The sequence below is a fragment of the Engystomops pustulosus genome, chromosome 2, assembly GCF_040894005.1.
Source record: "Engystomops pustulosus chromosome 2, aEngPut4.maternal, whole genome shotgun sequence".
NCBI lineage: Eukaryota > Metazoa > Chordata > Amphibia > Anura > Leptodactylidae > Engystomops > Engystomops pustulosus.
In genome coordinates this window covers 90,018,738-90,045,686 of record NC_092412.1, presented here as the reverse complement: position 1 = coordinate 90,045,686, position 26,949 = coordinate 90,018,738, and the positions used below count along the sequence as shown (strand labels likewise).

At 44.2% G+C, this 26,949-nt stretch overlaps 1 protein-coding gene across 1 annotated transcript in view; it reads left to right on the top strand.

The window, feature by feature from the left end:
* ITGBL1 (integrin subunit beta like 1) overlaps positions 1 to 26,949 on the top strand; it is a 186,936-nt gene that overhangs the window by 6,893 nt on the left and 153,094 nt on the right. Inside the window, exon 2 of the mRNA XM_072135499.1 lies at positions 9,532 to 9,728. Coding sequence (XP_071991600.1) covers positions 9,532 to 9,728 — 197 coding nt within the window. The remainder of the gene's footprint in view (positions 1 to 9,531; positions 9,729 to 26,949) is intronic.

Here is a 26,949-nt window from a genome sequence, read left to right as displayed (position 1 = left end):
TGCACTGAAAAATTTAGGCTTTTAATGGAGACGGGAGGGTTGAGGAAAGCTCACTGCCCCTCCCTTCTCCACCAAGCCGTGGGTTACTAGAATTGGTTACTGTGCTGAATAGCCAGTACCATCGATAGATGTTATAAATAGATGTATAAGGATAAAGGCACCTTCTAAATAGTTTGATTATTGTCTCTTAATCTGCCTTATGTGTCTCCTGTGGGTTGGTACAGTCCTAACAATTGAGAAGAGTAGTACGATAAAACACCATAAATAATTTTCCCATCCCTGTTTAAAAGAACAATTTAGTGTATTCACATATCAAGTGGTATATGTATTAATGAGGCAAATAACAGATAATTCCAGACAATATAAGCACACTCATATATACAGTATACAGTATACAGTCTATTTGGTTCCTGGTGGATTTCCAGTTGCTAGTTTAACTTTGCCTGGTATCGTTTAGCTGAACTAATATATCCTCCTACTAACACAAGTGCCCTGCCACTAGGAGGAGTTACTCCATTTCCCGGACATCCAATTATTGAAATATTACAATAACACAACTTATTTTGATATTGTTTTATTTAATTATATTGTATGATTGTTTGGACTGTTGTTGCTTCTGAAAGGGATCAGGCTTCTGGCTCCTCTGTTTGTAGCCACATACATGACTGCTTGGCTTGTAGTGTTGATTGACAGCTGCCTTTCAGAGTCAGTTCCCTTGGCAGAGCCGAGTGTGTGTTCCTCTGGAAAGCCGGGTGGTATTTTCTGAACATGTGCGCAGGGGCGCACCTGCCATGAGGCAAGTTGAGCATCTCGCCTCAGACGGCGCGCCTCCTGCTCGACGAGGGGGCGGCACCATGCTCCCTCTCCCCCCTAGCCAGCACGGAGTTCCCCGCTGCCGTTGGCACCATGTGGCTGACCCCCGCTGCCGCCGGATAGGACCACGTTGCTGCCCTCGGTCCGGGACCATGCTCCCCGCTAGCACTGCCGCTCCCGCATACCTTTGCTCCCCGCATACCTCCGCTTCCGCCCCCCTCACTCCGCCGCTCCCCCTACTGCTCTCGCTCCCGCGGTCCCGGCTGCACTCCCCGCAACCTAAGCTCCGGGCTCCGACTCCGCTCCTGCGGTCCCGGCTCCACTCCTCCAAACTAAGCTCCTGACTTCGACCCCTCTCCCGCAGTCCCGGCTCTCAACCCCCCTTCCCAAACCCTCGCTGCTGGGCTGCTGGCTCCCGGCACCGACCCCCCCTCCCCCTCTCCCGACTTCCCCCTCTCCCGACCATAAAAGAAAGGTAATGGTATTTTATCTTTGTATATATATATATATATATATATATATATATATATATATATATATGGGTGTATGTATGTGTGTGTGTGTATGCTTGTGTGTATATGTGTATATGCATGTGTGTGTATATGCGTGTGAGTGTGTATATATGTATATGCGTGTGTGTGTATATATGAATATGTGTGTGTGTATACAGTATATATATATATATATGATGTATATGTGTGTATATTTGCTATAAGTATGTGCAGTGTGGGTATATGCTGTATCGACTGTTTGTATATGTGTATATATGCTGTATGCATATGCTGTATTTGTAAGATTCATCAGAACTTCTATTTTGTACTACATGGTGGCACACTGCATGCATTTTATACTAAATGGGGGGGGGACACTGTATGCATTTTATACTACATAATGGTATGCTGTATCTATCTTATTCTACATGGCGGCAGGCTGTATCTATCTTATTCTACATGACAGCCCGCTGTATGCATTTTATTCTACATGGTATCATGCTGTAAGCATTTTATACGACATGGCGGTATGCTGTATCTATCTTATTCTACATGACAGCCCGCTGTATGCATTTTATACTACATGGCGGTATGCTGTATCTATCTTATTCTACATAACAGCACGCTGTATGCATTTTATGCTACATGGTGGCACGCTGTATGCATTTTATTCTACATGGCGGCATGCTGTATACATTTTATACTACATGGCGGTATGCTGTATGCAGTTTATGCTACATGGCGTCACGCTGTATGCATTTTATACTACATGGCGGTACTCTATCTATTCTATGCTTCATGGCAGCACGCTGTATCTATCTTATACTACATGGCAGTACGCTGTATGCATTTTATACTACATGGCAGTACGCTGTATGCATTATATACTACATGGCGGTACGCTGTATGCATTTTATACTGCATGGCGGTACAATACGCTTTATCTATCTTATACTATATGGCGGCACGCTGTATGCATTTTGCATTTCTTTATTTTTACACCAAACCAATATGATGGATCTGGTCCTGACATTCCCTGATATATGGGGGGGGGGGGGGTGTCTCTCTATGGCTCGCCTCAGGCAGCAGACAGGCTTGGTACACCCCTGCATGTGCGTTATTATCAGCTGTGGCTTGAGTGATGGCCAGCCGAACCAGTTAGCTGCTGGGGACAGCAGCAAGGAATTCCTTACAATTCTTACACTCCTTGAGCTTGTGTTTGTTTATTGTCTTGATGTATTCTGTGTCCTTATAAATAAACAGTCCTGTCTGGGTTCCCGTTACCTGTCCTATCCACAATGCAGCACCTGCTATTGATTGCAAAACTAACTACAACTCTGTATTTGGTGCATGGTTTACTCAGGGGCGCAGCTGCCACAAGATGAATTGAAACAATAGCTTTTGGTGGCGTTCCCCATTAACCATCTCATCTTGTGAGCTGGTAATAGAGGCAGCCAGGATGTGTTGCTTTGAGATAGTGCTGGTCACTGTGTTGAGGGGGGGCAGCACAATAAGTGTAGAGCAAAGGGAATGTACTGACTGTAAGTAAACCCTGCACCACTCAACATAGGCAATGGAAACTCCTCCATCTTTGGACTTGCTAATCTAAGTTGTTCCCAGGATCAAACTTTGTTTGACTGGCTGTCTGAGCTTCTAAAAATTCTAAATCCTAACAAGACAGGAAAAGGTTGCCTAGTTGGCTAACTCACTTTTCAAGTCAAGAAAAATACATCCAAAAATCGTTAAGAAATCCAGCAGAATGTACTAGTACCATAAGTAAAACGTAACTTTTAATAATTACAGATAAAATAAGTTCGCAGTGAACCACAATAGTATGCACATCAACCATCTTGTCTGGTCCCCAGTAATACCTCACCATGCCTTAGTGCATTCCTGTATAGCATATGACACAGTGCATCATCTCAAAACCACTGACCAACATTAATCCGGACAGTAAGGAATAATAGGGTGGATCTCACCAGTCTTCGATGCGCCGTCTCCTGGTCGAGCGGTACTAGTCCGAAGGTACAGGGCCTATTAAGCTCTACGATCGGTTTATATCCTGACCCCGCAATATTGCTCCCACCCTGACAAGGAAGGTCCCAGTACTGTCCCTTACAGACCCTGTTAGTCCCTAATATGTAATCCCTACTCGTTTCATCAGGGGAATAAAGTAATGTAGTGGACTATGCAGTCCTGATGCTAAGTATGGCTACAAAAGCTCCACATCAAGGGGATAAAATGAATCAAAAACGAGCAGTGGCCTGTATAATACAAGTTATACTAGTATGGTGGCTAGATGTAGTGGCATGGGCGCCACAATCTTGAGCTCTCACACTTTTAAAGTTAATGCTGCCCTCCCCCATACGTCAGAAAGCTGATAAGCTGAGGACTTTCCTCCGTCAATGAGTGGGAGGAGCTATGACGTCACAGAGTGGGAGGAGCTATGATGTTGATTCCATCCGTCGCAGAATAGAAGGAGCTATGATGTCACAGAGTGGGAGGAGCTATGACATCGCTTCCCTTCCCTTCGAACGCAATATGTGCCACACCCCCTCGCTACTCCTTCGTCATTGAGTGGGAGGAGTCAAGTATGGGCGGATTCGGCATGAGAAGGCAAAAAGCCCTTAGCATCACCACGCCGGATACGCCCACACTCCGCCTCTCTGAGCTTCTAACGTAGTCTAAGCCTCTGAGTATGCTGCACAGTGAGTGGTATGTAAAATTTGTGGTTGTACTATACTGGAGCCATTCACAAACAAGCCTTACAGCCTTTGCAGAAGTAGGAATTATTACTACTGACTTTGGGCCCTACACTGCCCCTCACATCACATCTCAGGAAGTCACAGGGTGGCCCAGCAAGAGCAGCCAGAAGCTGGGCTTAAGGAAAATCTTAAAAGGTCATATAAAGTTAATTGCAGCTGCCAAAGAAACAGTAACAGTAATTCTACCTTGTGCACATGTGAGGGACACTGAAACTTCCTACTACATTTGATCCCTGCTTTTGGGAGAGACAAAGCGCATGGTCTTTATTAGTAAATATGGTGTTGCAACACCCCTGTCAAGGTATAGGCAAGGGGTAAAAGCAAACAGGTCCCTCTATCTGTCAGGATCCATCTGGTCAGCCTGCGCAACTCAATCAAGGGATAATGCAGGGAGATCTCAGGTAATCTGCAGCGGTAGCCTCTGTCTGGAAAGGCAATAGTTAAATGGGTGTAAGATGTTATCCAATTATGTGGCTACCACCTGACGAGGGGGGGGGGGGTTAAAACCCTGTGTGCAGTGGGAGCACAGGCCTCTTTAGAGTCTGTCAACAGTCCAGACCACATGGTCTGAGTGAATAGAGAGACAGTGGAGCACACCTTCAGTGCTGACACAGAATCCAATCCCAGGATCTGCAGTTTCCACAGTTTGTACACAGTTCCATCTCAATTATCCCAGCCTGGTAATCTACTACCAGGCTGGTGCTTTATTCCTGAGGACCCCTCTCCACGGCCACACCAGTACCAGAAATCAGATCTGCTGTTTGACCTTTTAGGCCCGTTTCCTGCTACCTGTTGTTCAATAAAGAACCGTGAGTTGATTTGCACAACGTTGCCTCCGTCTGACCCCTGGATATGGCTGTCTACCACCACGGGTTTCCCCATCCATTACCCAGGGACCTATCCTACAGACACTCAGGGGTTGCCCCAGGGAGAAACAAGTACTTCAGCCGCTCCCTCCATATTTCTTGCATACACCACCTGCTGGAGACCTGCCAGGCTGTAGGATAACCCTCCGGTCCTCATACCAAGCACCGTGACATCAGCGTGTCCTAGGCCAGCCACTCCGGTATTCTGGTCCCGGCTGTCTCCAAGCCCCAAGAAAAGGCTAGGCCCCGGTGGGGGATGTTACAGTGGCAAAATGCAATGCAAGTAGCTGTCCCTGTATTTGCTCAGATGTTAAATAGGTACAGTATATAAGCCCATACAAAAACTTCATGTGGAACCTCAACAGTCTGGAAATGCATGGGATTGCTATGTCTGATAATGATGTACAAGGCTGCGGACAACAACCTTTCCATCTTTTCCCTCCTGGGATGTATTGCGACAATCCATTGTGTCCAGTGTCATCACTGTAGTGGGAATTATCATCGTATGCATTGTATATGGTGAGTGTGTATCATTTGTGATGTCGGAAATGCCTGTATGTATGTTTATGATTGTATCCATGTATGTGGTGATTATACGTATGAATACGCCCATATATGTGGTACATATGTGTACGAGTGTGTCTGTGTATGCAGTGCATAAATGGAGTGCATCCATTTATGTGTTCCAAATGTGTAGAATTTCATCCATTTATGAGGGGCATATGTGTATGAGTACATCCATGTATGTGGTACACTAGACAGTGTCTATGTATGTGGTGCATGAGTGTATGAGTACATCCATGTATGTGGTGCATATATGTATGAGTGCATCCATGTATGTGGTACATATGTATATGAGTGCATCCATGTATGTGGTGTATGTGTGTATGAGAACATCCATGTATGCGGTGCATATGTGTAGGAGTGAATCCATGTGTAGGGTGCATATGTTTATGAGTCCAAACATTAACATGGTACAAATATGTATGAATGCATATGTGTATGAGTGCATCCATGTATGTGGTGCATCTTTAAATGAGTGCATTTATGTATGTGGTGCATATGTTTATCAGTGCATCCATGTATGTGGTGCATATGATTATGTGTGTTTATGTATGTGATTTATGTGTGCATTAGTGCATCCATGTATCTGGGTACCTTGATTGATTACTTGTACTAAGCATTATATATTACAATTGGACCACGGGGAAAAAAGGGCATATTTCAATAGTTAGGCTAGGCTCACCCTTGGATTGACTGTGATGGGTTGTACCATTTCAAAATGGTCATTCTAACCTAAACGTGCATGTGCCAGTGCTTCCGAGAGCTAAGTGACATAACTGGATTTTGGGAGCAAGGGAGAGAAGGTGGGGCGCGTGTACACAAGGCGCGTGCATTCTTATGATTGTGACCGAGCGCCCTGTGTCAGGGGCCCAAAGTAGAAATTGATTTTTTGACGAAACTGCAAAATTTATGTGCCTTATCAAGACCAACTCCAGCATTCGTTTACTGCCCCCGTTGTAAAGGTTTGTTTAGGTCAGAATAACCATTTTGAAATGGTAGATTTCCTTAAACAAGTTCCTGTTCCTGCTGTGGTTGTCCTTTTGCACAGTGGTTGTACCACTGTGAATACCCATCTTCCCCATGTTCTTCTGCAATTCATTAAGAAAGAATGGAAATGTAAGGATCTATTATGGTTGTGTATAAATAGCAATATTATTTTACATTCTTATGCATAAAGCCAAAGGAAGATATGTAATTTCTACTATATGTAATGTCTAACTGTTACTGTATGTGGTGTCCCAGCTATGGGCTTCCCAACAATGGCAGATATGGGCAGGCGGCCGTCTAGGGTCTTTGGATTCGGAGGGGCCCACGCCTGACAAAACCTGCGCCCTATTATGAAGATCAGCCATTGGTCAAGAACTGGGCGGATTCAAGTTAAAAAAAAAAGGCTGAACTTACCTTCGGCTTCTTCTCCCTGCTGCTCCGTCATCTCTTGCTGCCTGGACACATACACTATGACACGGCAGAGAGGAAGACAGAGCCGCAGGGAAAAGTGAAAAAGCCAAAGACAAGGGGACATTATAGGTGTGTTGAAGGCTAAAGAAAAGGGGTTTTTATAGTGTCCCCTTTTTTTTAGCCCCTATCTTATATAGACAACAGAAAAATCAGTGATTCATTAAGACAGTTCCTCCGACGTCCACCAGGTGGTGCTGCTGCGCTGCAGATCATCGGAATGCACTCAAGTTCACCGGCCTATTCCTAGTGAAGGTAAGTGCAAGCTCCGCTACACTTTTTTTTTAATGCGGCAATTTTTCCGAATCTGTCGGGTTTTCATTCGGCCACGCCCCCGATTTCCATTGCGTGCATGCCAGCGGCGATGCGCCACAATCCGATCGCGTGCGTCAAAATCCTGGGGCAATTCAGGGGAAATCGTCGCAAATCGGAAATATTCGGGCAACACGTCGGGAAAACGTGAATCGGGCCCTTAGTAAATGACCCCCATTATCTCATATAAGTCAAGATCAGGCTTCACCAAGGCCACAGCTATAGTTTTTTTTAGTATCCATAAAAAAAGGATATAAGCTTATGTAAGACCTAAGGAATAACTGCTATTTTAAGTATTAACAAGTAGTAGCACCTACTAAATGTATTTGCAGAGTTTGTGCCCATGACAGAGTAAATGAGGATATGGATCATAATTCATATGTTCTTGGGCAATACTTCTATGTATAAAACATGTCCACCACTCCCATGCAGATTCTTAAGCAGTTACCTCAAAATTTGTATGGACTCCTATATGTGTCTATTTGTGGTCCATTGGTGTGGAGCCCAAATTCATTCCAATTTCTTGACATTAGGTAGTTGCACCATATATACTTAGAGTGAATCATGCAGTAATGGAAAAAAAGACACCTAGTGTATGGATATTCCAAGCAGTACATTTCGAATGATTGGAAAATTCAGGTAGCTGTAGTGTTCCTTAAAAGGGGGTGGATAAATAGGACCTGTCACCAGATTTTCACTACCTTGGCTAACATTACCTGCTGATAAAGTCCTCCCCATATCACGTAAAATTAGCTGCCAGTGGGGCACTGCACCTGGATTACAGGCATTTTTCTGATATGCAAATTACCTTGTGTGACTCATATCTGGTATCTGTAATCAGACAGCAGCAAATGTAGTATCATAGTAACATAGTTTATACGGTTGAAAAAAGACACTTGTCCATCAAGTTCAACCAAGGAATTGGATGAGGAAGGGATTTAGGGGAAACAATTCTATATAACATACCAGGCAAAAAGGCATCTAGAAACTTCTTGAAGCTCTCTGCTGTCCTTGCTGTGACCAGCGCCTGAGGCAGGCTATTCCACAGACTGACAGTTCTCACAGTAAAAAAAGCCCTGTCGCCTATAGTGGGGCACTATAAATGTATATTTGGTATTGTCCAGAATAAAATAGAAGGTTTATGTGAAATACAGTAAGTAAATGCCCCTTCGTACCCTTTTTTAGGGCCAAAACACTTACCAAATGCTGTATGGTATGTATAGACTATAGCCTTGATTGCTTGTGATTGTGATGTATACTGATTCTTTGGCTGTCGACATATCCTTTCACTTTGGGTTGGATAAGTCAATTGTTGAGCGATCTGGGAAAGTTAGGTGCTCCTTAGTTCTCATGATGCGATCTATTGAGCCCTCACAATGTCACCATACACCAGTTTCACTTCGAAATGAGGTCATTTGCAGAGGCAGTTTTTGACTGGAATTGTGGGGGTCTATGGCTAGCATTGTGAAAACTGGGGGCCATTTGTACTATATGTAATGCTATATGTAATACTATGGAGTGGAAGTTTATGAGGTCTTTACTAGAACTTCAGATGCAGTACTTCTAATTTCTTACCAGGGTTCACGTCCAGTTATCTGGCTTTACTGTATTTTGTTTTAAAAATTGACATGTGGACATTTTTAAGACTATATGGTTCCCTACTAAAAGAACATGGACATCCATGCACTACTATGCATATTATAAGAAAAAGAATTACAGTTCACCACCTACATACTGTATAAATGTCCAGTTTCGGTTGTAGAGCAATGCATGGAAATAAGCGCTGGGATTGTTCAAATTGGTGAATTCATTAGAGAAAAACACTTCTGTGCCTCTATTAAAAGGAATGTTATACAATGACAATGATTGACCTCTTGGGGCTATAGTCATAAACTGTATATGAAAGCTCAGAATATTGAGGAGTTAAATTCTTGCTCAAAATATTGGAGATAACACAGAGATTCTCCCTTGAGAGACTGTAAGATGATTTTCAGTGCAAAATAAAGCGACATTTCCTCCAAATTGTGGGAATAGGAGAATTTAAAACAGGGTTTTTTTGATTCCCCACGCCAACCCACAATAGGTAGCTTGGTTTCCAGATTTATCTCTAGCATAAGTCACTGTTATATATCTGGAAATTTGTTTAGACTACCTAATCTCATATTACAGTTATAATCTTAGAGGATTAGTAAATCTTTCCTATGTCTCCAACATAGGTAACAAGATTTATTCTTTTGTCATAACATTGATGCTTTAAAATTTCAGATCTTCACCCTGCAGACTTTCTCCAACTGCTTCAGAAAATCGTTGCAGGACTTCAGATGGATTAATATGCAGTGGCAGGGGTAAATGTGACTGTGGGATCTGTGTGTGTGAAGTGAAAGAACCTGAAAAATACTATGGGCCCTTATGTGAATGCCATGACTGGGTATGTCACACCTACGATGGACAAGTTTGTGGAGGTAAGACATTTCAAATCTTTGTTAAAATCTATAACATCCATTTCTAAATAATATTTAATAATTGATTAGAATTTTTAAAGTCTACTATAAAATTACTAATATTAAACATACCGGACCTTTATTTGAGGTACTTATACAGGCAGTCCTGAGTTACCTACAAGATAGGTTCAGTAGGCTTATTTTTAAGTTGAATTTGTATGTCAGAACTTAATAAGTGTTTCTTATTAAGTGTTTCTATAAAGCTTCATTGCAGACACCTTTCAAAACTCTTATATAGACTTGAAGCTAAAGATTAATAAATTACCAGCATCCAGAGAACTTGAGGTCACCAGAGGTCACAGTGGGCAAAGAGGTCCGTTTGTGACTAGTGGTCAACTGTAAGTCGAATGTTCTTAAGTCAGGGACTGCCTGTAATGGCTTTTCATGCAATTTTACTGTGAAAGAGGACCTGGATTTGGGATACAAACCACCCACAGGTCCTTATAAACTGGTGGTTTAGTGTCCCAAATCGCCTTACCAAGTCGTCTGTGAACACTATCTAAAAAAACAAAGATCAAGTTCTCCTTATATTTTAATCCGAAGCAGTGTGAAATATACATGCTCTTTTGGGCTGTATACAACTTTCTGCCTTTAGCCACTGCACGCTCTCAGAGCTGCTGCGGCATTCACTCAGAGAGGAAAATGGCGCATCCACATGGTCTGGGACACACCTTTTTTGAGCCCGGTTGACAGTGCGGTATAGCGTTCTTCGCTACTGTACGGTGATTATCTACCAAGCCTATGCTATCCCTTGATTGATCTAACTCTGTGCTACAGCTACATCAGGTAGTGCCCCGACTCACGCTTCACTAAGTCACCTTGGGTTATTGTAGCCTCTAGTGAAGGGGAAAAGAATCACAATGCCTGTCAGTGCATGTATCTGTATAAGTGTATACTTTAAGGGTATGTGTAAATATGAATATGTGGCGATTCATTGATTTAGGTATACAGTTATTTCAATCCAAACCAGAATGTGCATGAGGGTTCACCTGTATACAGTGGCGGAACTATTGCTGTTGCACCTGCTAAAGGGTCCGTCAAGTTAGCAGACCCATGTCCATTGCACAGCTTGACTCAGGTGACACATGGCGCAAACTATAGTGCTACTCAGCACCCCCTATATATTTAATACTATATGGGTGCACGCTGTATGTATTTTATATTACATGTCCTCCACATAGGATGTATACATTAAACGAAAGCCTTTGACATATGCTGTAAAATGGTATTTTTCACCAAGACTGTAGAGGAATGTTACATTTATGGTGTGTGTACTCCAACCAACCATACTATCCCATATTAGCTAAGTGGAGGGCAAAAGAAATCCTTTTTCCTAAATATAGATAAAATGTATAATTTAGGTATGGACCTCTTCAATTTGGGCGTTAGGAGGGTTTTGTTTGTTATGGATAGCAGTGCGGCTGCGCAAGAAAAGTGTTCTCGTACATGCACTAGACTTGCAGACAGTTGGGTGACGTCACCGGCTGTCTTCTGTTCAAGCACGAGGGACAAGGGGGGAATAGTTAGAGTGTGTGTGGGGGGAGAGGAGGTGTTGAATAAATTGCTACTTGGCAGAGCCTAGGGGCACTTCGGTGATGGCAGCCAGAGCGCCACAGGCTCATTAGCATATTTTTATAAAGTTGATTTTGGAATATTATGGACATCATGGAGATATAAAAATACTATGCATTCCCCTGGACACGGTAATGAGAATTTAGGTGAGTACAGCCTACCATTAGTAAATCTTATGCTAGATATCCTTCAAGCCTACCTGTACTTTAGCATGTGCATTATCGGTTCGCAAACAGATCTGAAGTAATGATGTCTGATTTGTAATCTGTCTTTCATTGTTATAAAAGGGGAGAACAGTTGATTTTTTAAATTTATTTATGAAAAAGGGGTAATTTACCATTTTCATAAATCAAAATGTTCTGCTTTTCAAGCATATAATCATATTACCCAAATATGTTACTGTACTAACATATTACCACATTTTTCCTTTGTGTTGGTTTAATTTTTTAAAGGTGCATCGTAAAGTTACTGAATAAAGTGACACATGCCAGTTTTAAAAATAGTACTTGATTACTAAGGGGTTAACGTTGCCAGTACAAGTTTATAAATGGAACACAAGTAGGATATATATTTGTAATAAATGGGCTATATAACTAATATTTGCCTTTGTCATGTCTGCCCATGTACTGTATATTTGGGAAAACTATATGTGCTACCTGCTGTAATCTTATTTTCTTCAGTTAGGGTGATAGGAGCTCTAGACAATAGAAACATTATATTGGGGTGATCACATTATATTAGCAGCCCATTATATACCCCATTGTTCTTCTTTACATTTTGACTGACTGGCCCAATGGGATTTCTCCCTGTAGAGTCAATGGACAATTCATCCTGGATTATGTCATTAATAATAATAATAATAATCTTTATTTATATAGCTCTCTAAATTCCATAAAAGTCAGCATTGAGATTAGGCTTTTACCAGTTGTCAATAACATGTTAAGACACAGTTAAAGGGGTATTCCCATTTCAGTAAATAAATGTTATTTCCTTCTTTAGTAATTCCTCACGGTTTTCTAGATCTCTGCTTGCTGTCACTCTATAGAAAGCTTCATTGTTTATCTCCAGTGGACAGAAATCTGACCATGGTCAAACAGGTCACACCTCTCTAATTACTGAGAAAAAGGAATTTTTGTAGATCCAGCACTCGAGGTGGGTATAATTAAAATGGCATATACTTTATTTGGTTCCAGAAAATGCGTAAAAAATTCTTTACAAAAAACATGGAGTGCACTGTGCGTGCTAGATAAACATATTGTTGTCAGTTAAAAGGTGCATAGTAGCGGACTCTCTGTGATACTTACGAGCCATACACCTGTGTGACCATGGAAGTAAACATAGAAGCTTTCTATAGACTTACAGCAAGCAGAGATCTAGAAAACTATGAGGAATTGATACAGAAAGTACATTGAAGAAAGTAAGAACTTTTCATCTTGCAAACAATAACATTAATTTGCCAAAATGAGATATCCCTTTAAGTCAAAGTATGAAAATTGGCTGAATGACATTGTGTGTCTTGGCTTTCTCCAAGGTTAGTCATGTTAAAAACAAATGTACATTTTTCACCTGAAGAGTCCTGCGATGGAAACTATTTCAGTCTTTAGGGTGGCAGCTACTTCAGCTATTGCAGAGGGTGGATTTGGATATTATATGGAAAGAATTCATTGCTTCCTCAAAATACATTTTTTCCTAAGGTATGGGGGGAGGGAGTCCTTGGAATGTAGACAGAAACTTCTTAGCACTTTCACACCAACGTGTCATTTTGAAGAGCCAAAAGCCACAATTAGATCAGCCTCAATGTAAAAGGAATTCCTTTAGGAAAGGAATACATGCTAAACATTTCAAATAAGGAACTGGAACATTTAAAAAAAGGAAAAATGGACAATGAAAGAACTCTAAGCCAAATATTGTGGCTATTAAAAATAAATAAACATTGTGTGAATGATTCAATCTGTTATAAGTCAGGCACTTACCTCTTTTTCCCCTGGCAATTCAGTTCTGTACCTCATAACTGCAGCCAATCAGCGGTACTTTTACTGCAGCCAATGAGTGGTACTGGTATTGCAGCCAATCAGGGACTTAACAGTGATATACCATATAAAGGCTGTATACAACCACTTAGCAGTACAATAGAGAGTGGGACCCTACGAACTGTGCATTTTTTTCAATATTCCTGGCCAACATTTGGGCAATAACTTGGCCCTTTTTAGGTTTTTGTTTCCATTTGTTTATAATTATATTTGTTTATTTTTATTGTTGTTCCATGGAAAGGGGGTGGTTTAAACATTTATTTAAAAAAAAAGTTATACAATTTTTTAGGCCACCTAGGGTGCTTTTAACCTAGGGGGTCTGATTGCTGATTCAATAAACTTCAGTACTATTACCTCCACCAGGTTCTAGTTTTGGTTGTGCTATGACAGCCATGGGATCCACATATAGATCCACCGTGTGTCCTTTAGGGGTTTAAAAATAATTGTTAAAATTGAACCAACCCTTTAACATTCAGAAACATTAAATGTGAAAAACCTGCTTTAGCAAAGTAGTAAGATATTTAAATATAACACACGCTTATAGGGCAATTGGATCCTTTAGATAGAGGATAAATGTCTGATTGTGACTGCCAGAACAGAGGATCACAAGTCTCCCCTAGACTACCCAGTGATGTCACTGAAGTCAATGATGCACAGAATGACAGAGTAAGCTTTCTATCATGGATCATGGGATGACCTGATGGTGGAATTTAGTGCCATAGGGCAGCTAAAGAGGTCCCCTGTTCTTTCTAGTGCAGGGGAACCTCACTATTGGACATGTATCCCCTATACCAGTGGTGGCGAACCTATGGCACAGGTGCCAAAGGTGGCACTCAGAGCCCTTTCTGTGGGCACCCAGGCTATCACCAGAGATAATTCTAGGGATCTTCCTGCAGTCCCAGGTCTTGCTGTGCACAGAGATATTTTACAGTGACAGCTCTACCTAGGACTACTAGAGAATTGGGAAGGTGTGAACATATCTGGATCACCTAGACAATAGTTCCGGCTTAGGGGACCCTGGAGAGAATTTACAATGATCATCCAATTTCTCCTATTTTCTGCTTTATTGGTGTCCTCAGAGAGCTCATATGAATGAAAGCTGTGATAGAGCATGGAGCTAAATCACAAATTAAATTTCTGTGTTGGCACTTTGCGATAAATAAGTGGGTCTTTGGTTGAAGTTTGGGCACTCTGTCTCTAAAAGGTTTGCCATCACTGCCCTATACTGTGGTTGGGGAATAAATGTCATTTATGGGAAAACCCCTTAAATATTTTATGATGAATGAAAAAGTCCCTTTTTTCTGCATTTTTTCTAAGGTGCTCTGACTGGATCTTTAACCTCTTCATGACTGCTATACGGCTATGTGCGTCCTATTTGCACATGCAGAAAAGACATTCTTAAACCTCTCAACAGTGACCAACTTCAAATGGTCATACCTCCTGAACCCTGGCACATAGGAGCATAAGATTTGTGTCATTTTAAACAGAAGAATCTCCCCTTTAATATGATACATGGATTGGATGCTTGACAGAACTATAAATATCCATCCTTAAAATTGTACTAAAAATGGATTTTTATGTACAGCTTTCTATTCCCAATCATAACTTTGTGTACCTGGTACATATATATGGTTCTGTAAAGCATCCATACACAATCCACATATCACATTAAAGGGGAGATTCTCCTGTTTAATATGACACCAGAATTGCGTTTCTAGGTGCAGGAGATGTAGCCATTTGAAGTGTGCCCCCTCCATTCTGTCAGCTCTGCTTTATATCAGGGAAACAAGAACTCTGTGCATAATGGGGCAGATTTACTTACCCGGTCCATTCGCGATCCAGCGGCGTGTTCTCTGCAGTGGATTCGGGTCCGGCCGGGATTCACTAAGGCAGTTCCTCCGACGTCCACCAGGTGTCGCTGCTGCGCTGAAGAGCATCGGAACACACTGGAGTTCACCGAGCCATCCTGGATGAAGATAAGCGCGTGTCCACATTTTAAAATGCGGCGGTTTTTCCAATTCCGTCGGGTTTTTTCACGGCCACGTCCCCCGATTTCTGTTGCGTGCATACTGGCGCCGATGCGCCATAATCTGATCGCATGCGCCGAAATCCTGGGGCAATACAGGGAAAATCGTCGCAAAACGGAAAAATTTGGTTAACCCATCGCAAAAACGCGAATCGGTCCCTTAGTAAATGACCCCCAATATATCAATATAATGCACACTATAGTGATCTGTCCATAGGACAGCACTTTCACTAATTGAATGAAGCGGAAAGTCGAGCATGCACCCTGCTACTCCATTCAATCGGTGTCCAACTAGGGATCCTAGGGCCCACCTGTGGAATTGGTTCTGGGGGCCCACCAAATATTACATGGAAAATATCCTGTACATTCTTTAGCCTCATTAATATGATGCATATCAGGCAAAGTGCATCAGAAAGAGAATAAGTATTAAAGGGGTATTCCCATGATGACAAATTTCTTAAATGTACTCAGGATAACAAAATAACACATTCGCTAATTCATTGTTATTAACAAAAGTACAGCATTTCACAGTTATAATTCCAACCTGTCTCTATCAGTTTTGGTTGCCCCTATACATGACGCTGGATCTGAGCTTAGGGTCGGCAGACATAGTTATAATTCCAGCTCTCTCTATCAATTTTGGTTGCCCCTATACACGACCCTGGATCTGAGCTTAGGGTCGGCAGACATATTGGGGCATATTTATCAAGTTGTCTAAAAGTCAGAATATTCTTAGTTGCCCATGACAACAACTTACAGCTCAGCTTTCATTTTACCAGTGCTCATGAATATTTTAAAGGGGAGCTGTGATTGGTTGCCATGGTGCAACAAAGAATATTCTGACTTTTAGACAGCTTAATAAATTTGTCTCATTGTTCTTCTGTCTGACGCTGAAATGCATTATAAAAATCAAATCAAGCCCACTCCTTCTCACACTGTGGTCCCCTCATCTTCCCCTCTTATTGCGACCCCATCTCATTTCCTTCTCATTTTATGGCTACTCTCATCTCCCCCTCACAATGTGTCCCCTAAATCTCTTCCTCATACTGTGGCCCTGTCATCTCCCCCTCATATTGTGACCTCCTCTCATATTGTTGCACCTCATTTCCCCCTGATATTGTGGCCACCCTCACCCCCCATATTGTGGCTACTTATCTCTTCCTCATATTGTGAAACTCTTCTCTCCCTCTTGTTGTAGGCCATACTCACTCCCCCCAGATTGTGGCCTGTAAACTCTCCTTCACCCTGTGTGCCCACCCTCTCCTTGTTGCCCCTCACCTCCACCATATTTTGCCACCTTAACCCCCCAATATTGTAGCCCCCATTATCTCAATTTAATATTTTGGGCACAATCTGGCGTTAGATCTGGCATTTCTCTGTGGCATTTCTGGCTTGGTGAGGCACCTTACCAAGCCAGAAATGCCACAGAGAAATGGCAGATATATCTTGACAAAGGTCGCCATGACCGCAACGTCGTAAAAATGTGATCTGTTATACTGACCTCTTTACGTGTATGCATTATGGTGAAGGCTAATACTATATAAAAAAAAATTTTGTACTAAATAAAAGAAGAAAAGCGTTTAGTTCATGTGTGTGCCCTGTTTTTCTATATGGACATTTCTGGATTGAGGATCCAACATTGAGCACCACTTAATAGAGTGTGCGGTCTCTATTGCTCTACATATAGAGTTGAAGTCTAGAGATGAGCGAGCACTAAAATGCTCGGGTACTCGTTATTCGAGACGAACTTTTCCCGATGCTCGAGTGCTCGTCTCGAATAACGAGCCCCATTGAAGTCAATGGGAGACTCGAGCATTTTTCAAGGGGACCAAGGCTCTGCACAGGGAAGCTTGGCCAAACACCTGGGAACCTCAGAAAAGGATGGAAACACCACGGAAATGGACAGGAAACAGCAGGGGCAGCATGCATGGATGCCTCTGAGGCTGCTTAATCGCACCATTATGCCAAAATTATGGGCAACAGCATGGCCATGACAGAGTGACAGAATGAAGCTAGATAGCATCTAAAACATCCAATAATTGACCCTGACACTATAGGGGACGGTATGCAGAGGCAGCGGCAGCAGCGGCAGGCTAGAGAGTGGCATGGCGACATACCCTAAATGGACTCAGGCTTCAAACCAATGGGTGGCAGAGAGGAACCAAAGGAGGTGAGCAAGAAGCGCTTAAATAATATCGGTACATGATAAAAGTTTGCCAGTATATTTTGTGGATTACACAGCAGGGTGGCGACAAAGTTAACATGGAAGCCATGAAAACAACCCAAAATTCTGCCTGACACAGCTCGTTTGATAAGGGGACCATGTATGGAGGCAGTGGACTAGTAGTAGATTAAAGGTGCTGCAGTTAAAACTATGTTAGTTGGATCTTGGCATGGAGCTGGCGCTCCGCTGCCAGGCGAGCTTTCGCCAATCCAAGCCCGTGTCTCTAGGCTACTCCCCAAACAGCACTTCTAAGAACCTTTTGTATAAGATCAAGTGTAGTAGCGTTCTTATAAGTTTGGGATATGGCGGGTGAGGGGAATGTAAACAGATGCGCAAGAAGCGCTGAAATAATATCGGTAAATGATAAAAGTTTGCCAGTATATTTTGTGGATTACACAGCAGGGTGGCGACAAAGTTAACAAGTTTGATGTGGAATGGACTGTAATAGCTCTTGGGCGGTGTGCCTTTTATCGCCTAGGCTCAGCAGTTTGAGCACCGCCTGCTGTCGCTTAGCGACGGCACTGCTGCTGTGCCTAGAGCTACCGACTGATGGCGCCATAGCCACGGATGGTAATTCGGAGGAGGAGGAGGTGGAGGAGGGGTGGGAGGAGGAGGAGGTATAGTAGGCCTTTGAGACCTGGACCGAGGTAGGCCCCGCAATCCTCTGCGTCGGCAGTATATGACCAGCCCCAGGGTCAGACTCGGTCCCAGCCTGCACCAAGTTAAGTGTAGTAGCGTTCTTATAAGTTTGGGATATGGCGGGTGAGGGGAATGTAAACAGATGCACAAGAAGCGCTGAAATAATATCCGTAAATGTGGATAACACAGCAGGGTGGCGACAAAGTTAACAACTTTGTGGAATCCATGAAAACAACCCAAATTTCTGCCTGACACACCTCGTTTGATAAGGGGACGATGTATGGAGGCAGCTATATGGACGACTTTTGGAGGTAGCAATGGAGACAACGTTTGGAGGCTGCTATGGAGACAATTTAATTTGGATAGTGCCTGTATGTGGCAGTCCAAAAAAGTTTTCAAACCAGAGGAGCAGGTAGGTGGCCCTCCAGAAAAATGAAATAGATTGAGTGCCCGTATGTGGCAGTCCAAAAAAGTTTTCAAACCAAAGGAGCAGGTAGGTGGCCCTCCATAAAAATGGAATAGATTGAGTGCCTGTATGTGGCAGTCCAAAAAAGTTTTCAAACCAGAGGAGCAGGTAGGTGGCCCTCCAGATAAATGAAATAGATTGAGTGCCTGTATGTGGCAGTCCAAAAAAGTTTTCAAACCAGAGGAGCAGGTAGGTGGCCCTCCAGAAAAATGAAATAGATTGAGTGCCTGTATGTGGCAGTCCAAAAAAGTTTTCAAACCAGAGGAGCAGGTAGGTGGCCCTCCAGAAAAATGAAATAGATTGAGTGCCTGTATGTGGCAGTCCAAAAAAGTTTTCAAACCAGAGGAGCAGGTAGGTGGCCCTCCAGAAAAATTGAATAGTTTGAGTGCCTGTATGTGGCAGTCCAAAAAAGTTTTCAAACCAGAGGAGCAGGTAGGTGGCCCTCCAGAAAAATGGAATAGATTGAGTGCCTGTATGTGGCAGTCCAAAAAAGTTTTCAAACCAGAGGAGCAGGTAGGTGGCCCTCCAGAAAAATGAAATAGATTGAGTGCCTGTATGTGGCAGTCCAAAAAAGTTTTCAAACCAGAGGAGCAGGTAGGTGGCCCTCCAGAAAAATGAAATAGATTGAGTGCCTGTATGTGGCAGTCCAAAAAAGTTTTCAAACCAGAGGAGCAGGTAGGTGGCCCTCCAGAAAAATTGAATAGTTTGAGTGCATGTATGTGGCAGTCCAAAAAAGTTTTCAAACCAGAGGAGCAGGTAGGTGGCCCTCCAGATAAATGAAATAGATTGAGTGCCTGTATGTGGCAGTCCAAAAAAGTTTTCAAACCAGAGGAGCAGGTAGGTGGCCCTCCAGAAAAATGAAATAGATTGAGTGCCTGTATGTGGCAGTCCAAAAAAGTTTTCAAACCAGAAGAGCAGGTAGGTGGCCCTCCAGAAAAATTGAATAGTTTGAGTGCCTGTATGTGGCAGTCCAAAAAAGTTTTCAAACCAGAGGAGCAGGTAGGTGGCCCTCCAGAAAAATGGAATATCATAGTATCATAGTATATAAGGCTGGAAGGAGACGCAAGTCCATCAAGTCCAACCTTCAAGAATTAAATAAATGTTTTATCCCCATAACCCGTGATATTTTTTCTCTCCAGAAAGTCATCCAGGCCTCTCTTGAACATGTACATAGAGTCGGCCATAACAACCTCCTGCGGCAGAGAGTTCCATAGTCTCACTGCTCTTACAGTAAAGAACCTTTGTCTATGGTGATGGTAGAATCGCCTCTCCTCTAGGCGTAGAGGATGCCCCCTTGTCCTGGTCACAGGCCTAGGTATAAAAAGATCTTTGGAGAGATCCTTGTACTGTCCGTTCAGGTATTTGTACATTGTAATGAGGTCTCCCCTCAGTCGTCTTTTTTCTAAACTGAATAATCCCAAATTTTGTAATCTGTCATTGTATTCTAGTCCCCCCATTCCCCTAATAATCCTGGTTGCTCTCCTCTGCACCCGTTCCAGCTCTACTATATCCTTTTTATATACTGGTGCCCAAAACTGTACACAATATTCCATGTGTGGTCTGACCAGGGATTTGTATAAGGGCAGAACTATGTCTTTATCATGAGAATCTATTCCTCTCTTGATACATCCCATTATTTTATTTGCTTTAGCAGCAGCCGCCTGGCTCTGGTCACTAAAATTAAGTTTACCATCCACCAATACGCCCAAGTCCTTTTCAGCTTCAGTTTTACTAAGTAATTGACCGTTTAGAACATAATTATACTTTTTGTTTCCATGGCCCAAGTGCATAACTTTACATTTATCTACATTAAACCTCATCAACCATTTCTCTGCCCATCCCTCAAGCTTCCACAAATCCCTCTGTAATGCTAAACTATCGACCTCAGTATTTATTACTTTACACAGCTTAGTATCATCTGCAAATATTGAAACTTGACTGTGTAAACCCACTACAAGGTCATTAATAAAAATATTAAAAAGAAGTGGCCCCAATACTGACCCCTGTGGCCCTCCACTGGTAACATCAACCCAATCTGAGAATGTGCCATTAATGACCACCCTCTGTTTTCTATCACTAAGCCAATTACTTACCCAGATACACAGATTTTCTCCTATTCCCAGCAGTCTCATTTTATATACCAACCTTTTATGTGGCACGGTGTCAAATGCCTTTGAAAAGTCCAGATATACAACATCCACAGCGTCCCCCAGATCCAGTCTTGAACTTACCTCCTCGTAGAAACCAATCAGATTAGTCTGACAGGACCGATCTCTCATAAACCCATGCTGACGCTGGGTTATAAGGTTGTGCACAGTGAGATACTCCAGGATAGCATCTCTAATAAACCCCTCAAATATTTTCCCCACCACAGCAGTTAGACTTACGGGTCTGTAGTTTCCAGGATCGCTATTTGATCCTTTTTTGTATATTGGTACCACATTTGCTATGCGCCATTCCTGTGGAACATAACCAGTCCTCAGTGAATCTTCAAATATTAAAAATAACGGTCTGTCTATCACCGTACATAATTCATGCAGAACCCGGGGGTGTATGCCATCTGGCCCAGGTGATTTATCTATCTTAGTGGTTGCGAGGCGGCGCCGTACCTCTTCCTGGGTTAAACTGTTGACATTATAAAAAGAATTTACATTATTCCTCATTGTGTCTTCCACCAGGGGATTTTCCTGGGTAAAGACAGTTGAGAAGGCGACATTCAGTAGATTGGCCCTTTCCTCATCTCCTTCCACCATGACCCCCATGTTATTTCTAAGGGGACCCACACTCTCTGTTTTTAGTTTCTTATCATTTATATACTTGAAAAATAATTTGGGATTATTTTTGCTCTCCCTGGCAATATTTCTTTCAGTCTCTATTTTTGCGGCCTTTATCTGTTTTTTACAGGATTTATTTTTCTCTCTATAATCCTGTAATGCCTCATCGCTACCTTCACGTTTTAGCACCTTAAACGCTTTATCTTTCTCGCTTATTGCTTTCCTTACAAGACTAGTTAGCCACATAGGGTTTTTCTTGTTCCTTTTATGCTTTTTCCCATAAGGTATGTGTTTCTCACAGGACTTTTTCAGAATATATGAGAAAAAGTCCCATTTTTGGGGGGGGCTTTTGTCTTTGAGAGCATTATCCCAGTCTATGCCTTTTAGGTCTTCCCTTAGTTGATGAAAATTTGCCCTCCTGAAGTTTAGAGTGTTGGTTGCCCCTTCACTAACGTGCTTAGTAAAGTGTAATACAAAATCAATGATATTATGATCACTATTCCCCAGGTTCCCCCCAACCTGTAGTTTTGATACCCTATCAGGTCTGTTGGTAAGGATAAGGTCCAGCAGTGCCCCCCCTCTTGTTGGCTCCAGGACTAGTTGCGACAGGTAATTGTCTTTTGTTGTTGACAAGAACCTGCTACCTTTGAAGGACCTGCATGTTTCTGCCCCCCAGTCGATATCTGGGTAATTGAAGTCCCCCATGATAAGCACTTCACCTTGCTTTGAAGCCGCATCCATTTCACTTATCAGCATTTCCACTGCTGCCTCCATTATATTTGGAGCCTTATAACAAACCCCTAGTAATATTTTATTTTTATTTTTCCCTCCTCTTATCTCCACCCATAGGGACTCCACATTTGCGTTACTGATGTCATCTCGCAGGACGGGTTTGAGGCAAGAATTCACATATAAACAAACCCCTCCCCCTTTTTTATTTATACGATCCTTTCTAAAAAGACTATAACCATCTATAGTAACAGCCCAGTCATAGCTACTGTCCAGCCATGTCTCGCTGATACCCACTATATCATATTTCCGTTCCAACATCAAGAGTTCCAGTTCCTCCATTTTGTTTGTGAGGCTTCTGGCATTTGTGTACATACACTTTATATGGTTTTCCCTGTCCGTATTCCTTTTGTCCTTATTCCCCAATCTCATTCCAGCCCCCCTTCCCCGTCCTCCCCCATGGACTATGGCTCTTCCCAGCTCTCTATGTACACCGTCTATTTGCCCTGCACAGGTGTAGTTGCCCTCCCCCCAGGTCTCTAGTTTAAACACTCCTCCAACCTTCTAGCCATTTTTTCCCCTAAAACAGCGGCCCCCTCCCCATTGAGGTGCAGCCCATCCCTACTGTAGAGCCTGTAGCCCACAGAAAAGTCAGCCCAGTTATCCATGAACCCAAACCCCTCCTTTCTACACCAACCTTTGAGCCACTTATTTACCTCCTTGATCTCCCGCTGCCTTTCTGGTGTGGCACGTGGTACAGGCAGTATTTCGGAGATTGAATAGATTGAGTGCCTGTATGTGGCAGTCCAAAAAAGTTTTCAAACCAGAGGAGCAGGTAGGTGGCCCTCCAGAAAAATGAAATAGATTGAGTGCCTGTATGTGGCAGTCCAAAAAAGTTTTCAAACCAGAGGAGCAGGTAGGTGGCCCTCCAGAAAAATGAAATAGATTGAGTGCCTGTATGTGGCAGTCCAAAAAAGTTTTCAAACCAGAGGAGCAGGTAGGTGGCCCTCCAGAAAAATTGAATAGTTTGAGTGCCTGTATGTGGCAGTCCAAAAAAGTTTTCAAACCAGAGGAGCAGGTAGGTGGCCCTCCAGAAAAATGGAATAGATTGAGTGCCTGTATGTGGCAGTCCAAAAAAGTTTTCAAACCAGAGGAGCAGGTAGGTGGCCCTCCAGAAAAATGGAATAGATTGAGTACCTGTATGTGGCAGTCCAAAAAAGTTTTCAAACCAGAGGAGCAGGTAGGTGGCCCTCCAGAAAAATTGAATAGATTGAGTGCCTGTATGTGGCAGTCCAAAAAAGTTTTCAAACCAGAGGAGCAGGTAGGTGGCCCTCCAGAAAAATGAAATAGATTGAGTGCCTGTATGTGGCAGTCCAAAAAAGTTTTCAAACCAGAGGAGCAGGTAGGTGGCCCTCCAGAAAAATTGAATAGATTGAGTGCCTGTATGTGGCACTCCCAAAAATTGTTTAAAACAGAGGACCGGGTAGGTGGCCCTCCAGAAAAATTAAATGCATAAAGTACTATAGCTAGAGCCAGTGGGCCCTGTCAAAAAATAGCCAGTTTCCTCTGCTTTAGTGTACAAAGAGGAGGAGAAGGAGGAAAATGAGGAGAAGGAGGAGTGGATAAATTATTCAGGTTGAGCTTCCTTCACCTGGTGAAGATTGGAAATTATGAGAAATCCAGGCTTTATTCATCTTAATAAGCGTCAGCCTGTCAGCGCTGTCAGTCGACAGGCGTGTACGCTTATCGGTGATGATGCCACCAGCTGCACTGAAAACCCGCTAGCGGCAGGGCAGGCAAGAACCTCCAAGGCGTACAGCGCCAGTTCGTGCCACATGTCCAGCTTTGAAACCCAGTAGTTGTAGGGAGCTGTGTGATCATTTAGGACGATGGTATGGTCAGCTACGTACTCCCTCACCATCTTTCTGTAAAGATCAGCCCTACTCTGCCAAGACTGGGGACAGGTGACAGTGTCTTGCTGGGGTGACATAAAGCTGGCAAAAGCCTTGTAAAGCGTACCCTTGCCAGTGCTGGACAAGCTGCCTGCTCGCCTACTCTCCCTCGCTACTTGTCCCGCAGAACTACGCACTCTGCCGCTAGCGCTGTCAGAAGGGAAATAGTGTTTCAGCTTGTGCACCAGGGCCTGCTGGTATTCATGCATTCTCACACTCCTTTCCTCTCCAGTAATGAGAGTGGAAAGATTTTGCTTGTACCGTGGGTCCAGGAGAGTGAATACCCAGTAATCGGTGCTGGAATAAATTCTTTGAACGCGAGGGTCACGGGATAGGCAGCCTAGCATGAAATCTGCCATATGCGCCAGAGTACCAACGCGTAAGAATTCACTCCCCTCACTGGCCTGACTGTCCATTTCCTCCTCCTCCTCCAACTCCTCCAACTCCTCTTCTTCTGCCCATACACGCTGAACAGTGAAGGACTCAACAATGGTCCCCTCTTGTGTCTCGCCAACATTCTCCTCCTCTTCCTCCTCATCCTCCTCCACCTCCACCTCCTCCGATATGCGCTGAGAAACAGACCTAAGGGTGCTTTGGCTATCAACAAGGGAATCTTCTTCCCCCGTCTCTTGTGACGAACGCAAAGCTTCCGACTTCATGCTGATCAGAGAGTTTTTCAACAGGCCAAGCAGCGGGATGGTGAGGCTGATGATGGCGGCATCGCCACTGACCATCTGTGTTGACTCCTCAAAGTTACTCAGCACCTGACAGATATCAGACATCCACGTCCACTCCTCATTGTAGACTTGAGGAAGCTGACTGACCTGACTACCAGTTCTGGTGGAAGTTGACATCTGGCAGTCTACAATCGCTCTGCGCTGCTGGTAAACTCTGGATAACATGGTTAATGTTGAATTCCACCTCGTGGGCACGTCGCACAACAGTCGGTGAGCGGGCAGTTGGAGGCGGCGCTGTGCTGCCCTGAGAGTGGCAGCATCTGTGCTGGACTTCCTGAAATGCGCACAGATGCGGCGCACCTTCGTGAGCAAATCAGACAGATTGGGGTATGTCTTGAGGAAACGCTGAACTATCAGATTTAACACATGGGCCAGGCATGGCACATGTGTCAGTCTGCCGAGTTGCAGAGCCGCCACCAGGTTACGGCCGTTGTCACACACAACCATGCCTGGCTTCAGGTTCAGCGGTGCCAGCCACAGATCAGTCTGCGCCGTGATGCCCTGTAATAGCTCTTGGGCGGTGTGCCTTTTATCGCCTAGGCTCAGCAGTTTGAGCACCGCCTGCTGTCGCTTAGCGACGGCACTGCTGCTGTGCCTAGAGCTACCGACTGATGGCGCCATGCCCACGGATGGTAGTTCGGAGGAGGAGGTGGAGGAGGGGTGGGAGGAGGAGGAGGCATAGTAGGCCTGAAAGACCTGGACCGAGGTAGGCCCTGCAATCCTCGGCGTCAGCAGTATATGACCAGCCGCAGGGTCAGACTCGGTCCCAGCCTCCACCAAGTTAACCCAATGTGCCGTCAGCGATACATAGTGGCCCTGCCTGGCAGCACTCGTCCACGTGTCTGTGGTCAGGTGGACCTTGTCAGAAACGGCGTTGGTCAGGGCACGGATGATGTTGTCTGACACGTGCTGGTGCAGGGCTGGGACGGCACATTGGGAAAAGTAGTGGCGGCTGGGGACCGAATACCGAGGGGCGGCCGCCGCCATGAGGTTGCGAAAGGCCTCGGTCTCTACTAGCCTATAGGGCAGCATCTCCAGGCTAAGCAATCTGGAGATGTGGACATTAAGGGCTTGGGCGTGCGGGTGGGTTGCACTATATTTCCGTTTCCGCTCCAGCGTCTGGGGTATGGAGAGCTGAACGCTGGTGGAGGCGACGATGGGGTTTTTGTGCCAGGGTCCTGGGCAGGGGGCTGACTATCAGCTGACACAGGGGAAGGAGCAGTGGTGTGCACGGCCGGAGGTGAACGGGCTTGGTGCCACTGAGTGGGGTGTTTAGCATTCATATGCCTGCGCATACTGGTGGTAGTTAAGCTAGTAGTGGTGGAACCCCTGCTGATCCTGGTTTGGCAAAGGTTGCACACCACAGTCCGTCGGTCATCCGGTGTTTCCTTAAAGAACCTCCAGACTTCTGAAAATCTAGCCCTCGCCGCGGGAGCCCTCGCCACGGGAGCTTCATTATGTGACACATTTGGCGCTGATGCACCTGCTCTGGCCCTGCCTCTCCGTCTGGCCCCACCACTGCCTCTTCCAACCTGTTCTGGTCCAGGACTCTCCTCCGTCTCAGAAGCACTGTGTTCACCCGGCCTCTCAACCCAGCTTGGGTCTGTCACCTCATCATCCTCCGATCCCTCAGTCTGCTCCCCCCTCGGACTTCCTGCCCTGACAACAACTTCACCACTGTCTGACAACCGTGTCTCCTCATCGTCGGACACCTCTTTACACACTTCTTCCACTACGTCAAGAAGGTCATCATCACCCACAGACTGCGACTGGTGGAAAACCTGGGTATCGGAAAATTGCTCAGCAGCAACCGGACAAGTGGTTTGTGACTGTGGGAAGGGTCCAGAAAAAAGTTCCTCAGAGTATGCCGGTTCAAATGCCAAATTTTCATGGGAGGGGGCAGACTGGGGGGGAGGAGGCTGAGGTGCAGGAGCTGGAGGAGTGCCGATTTCGGTGACATGGGTGGACTGCGTGGAAGACTGACTGGTGGACAAATTGCTCGAAGCATTGTCGGCAATCCACGACATCACCTG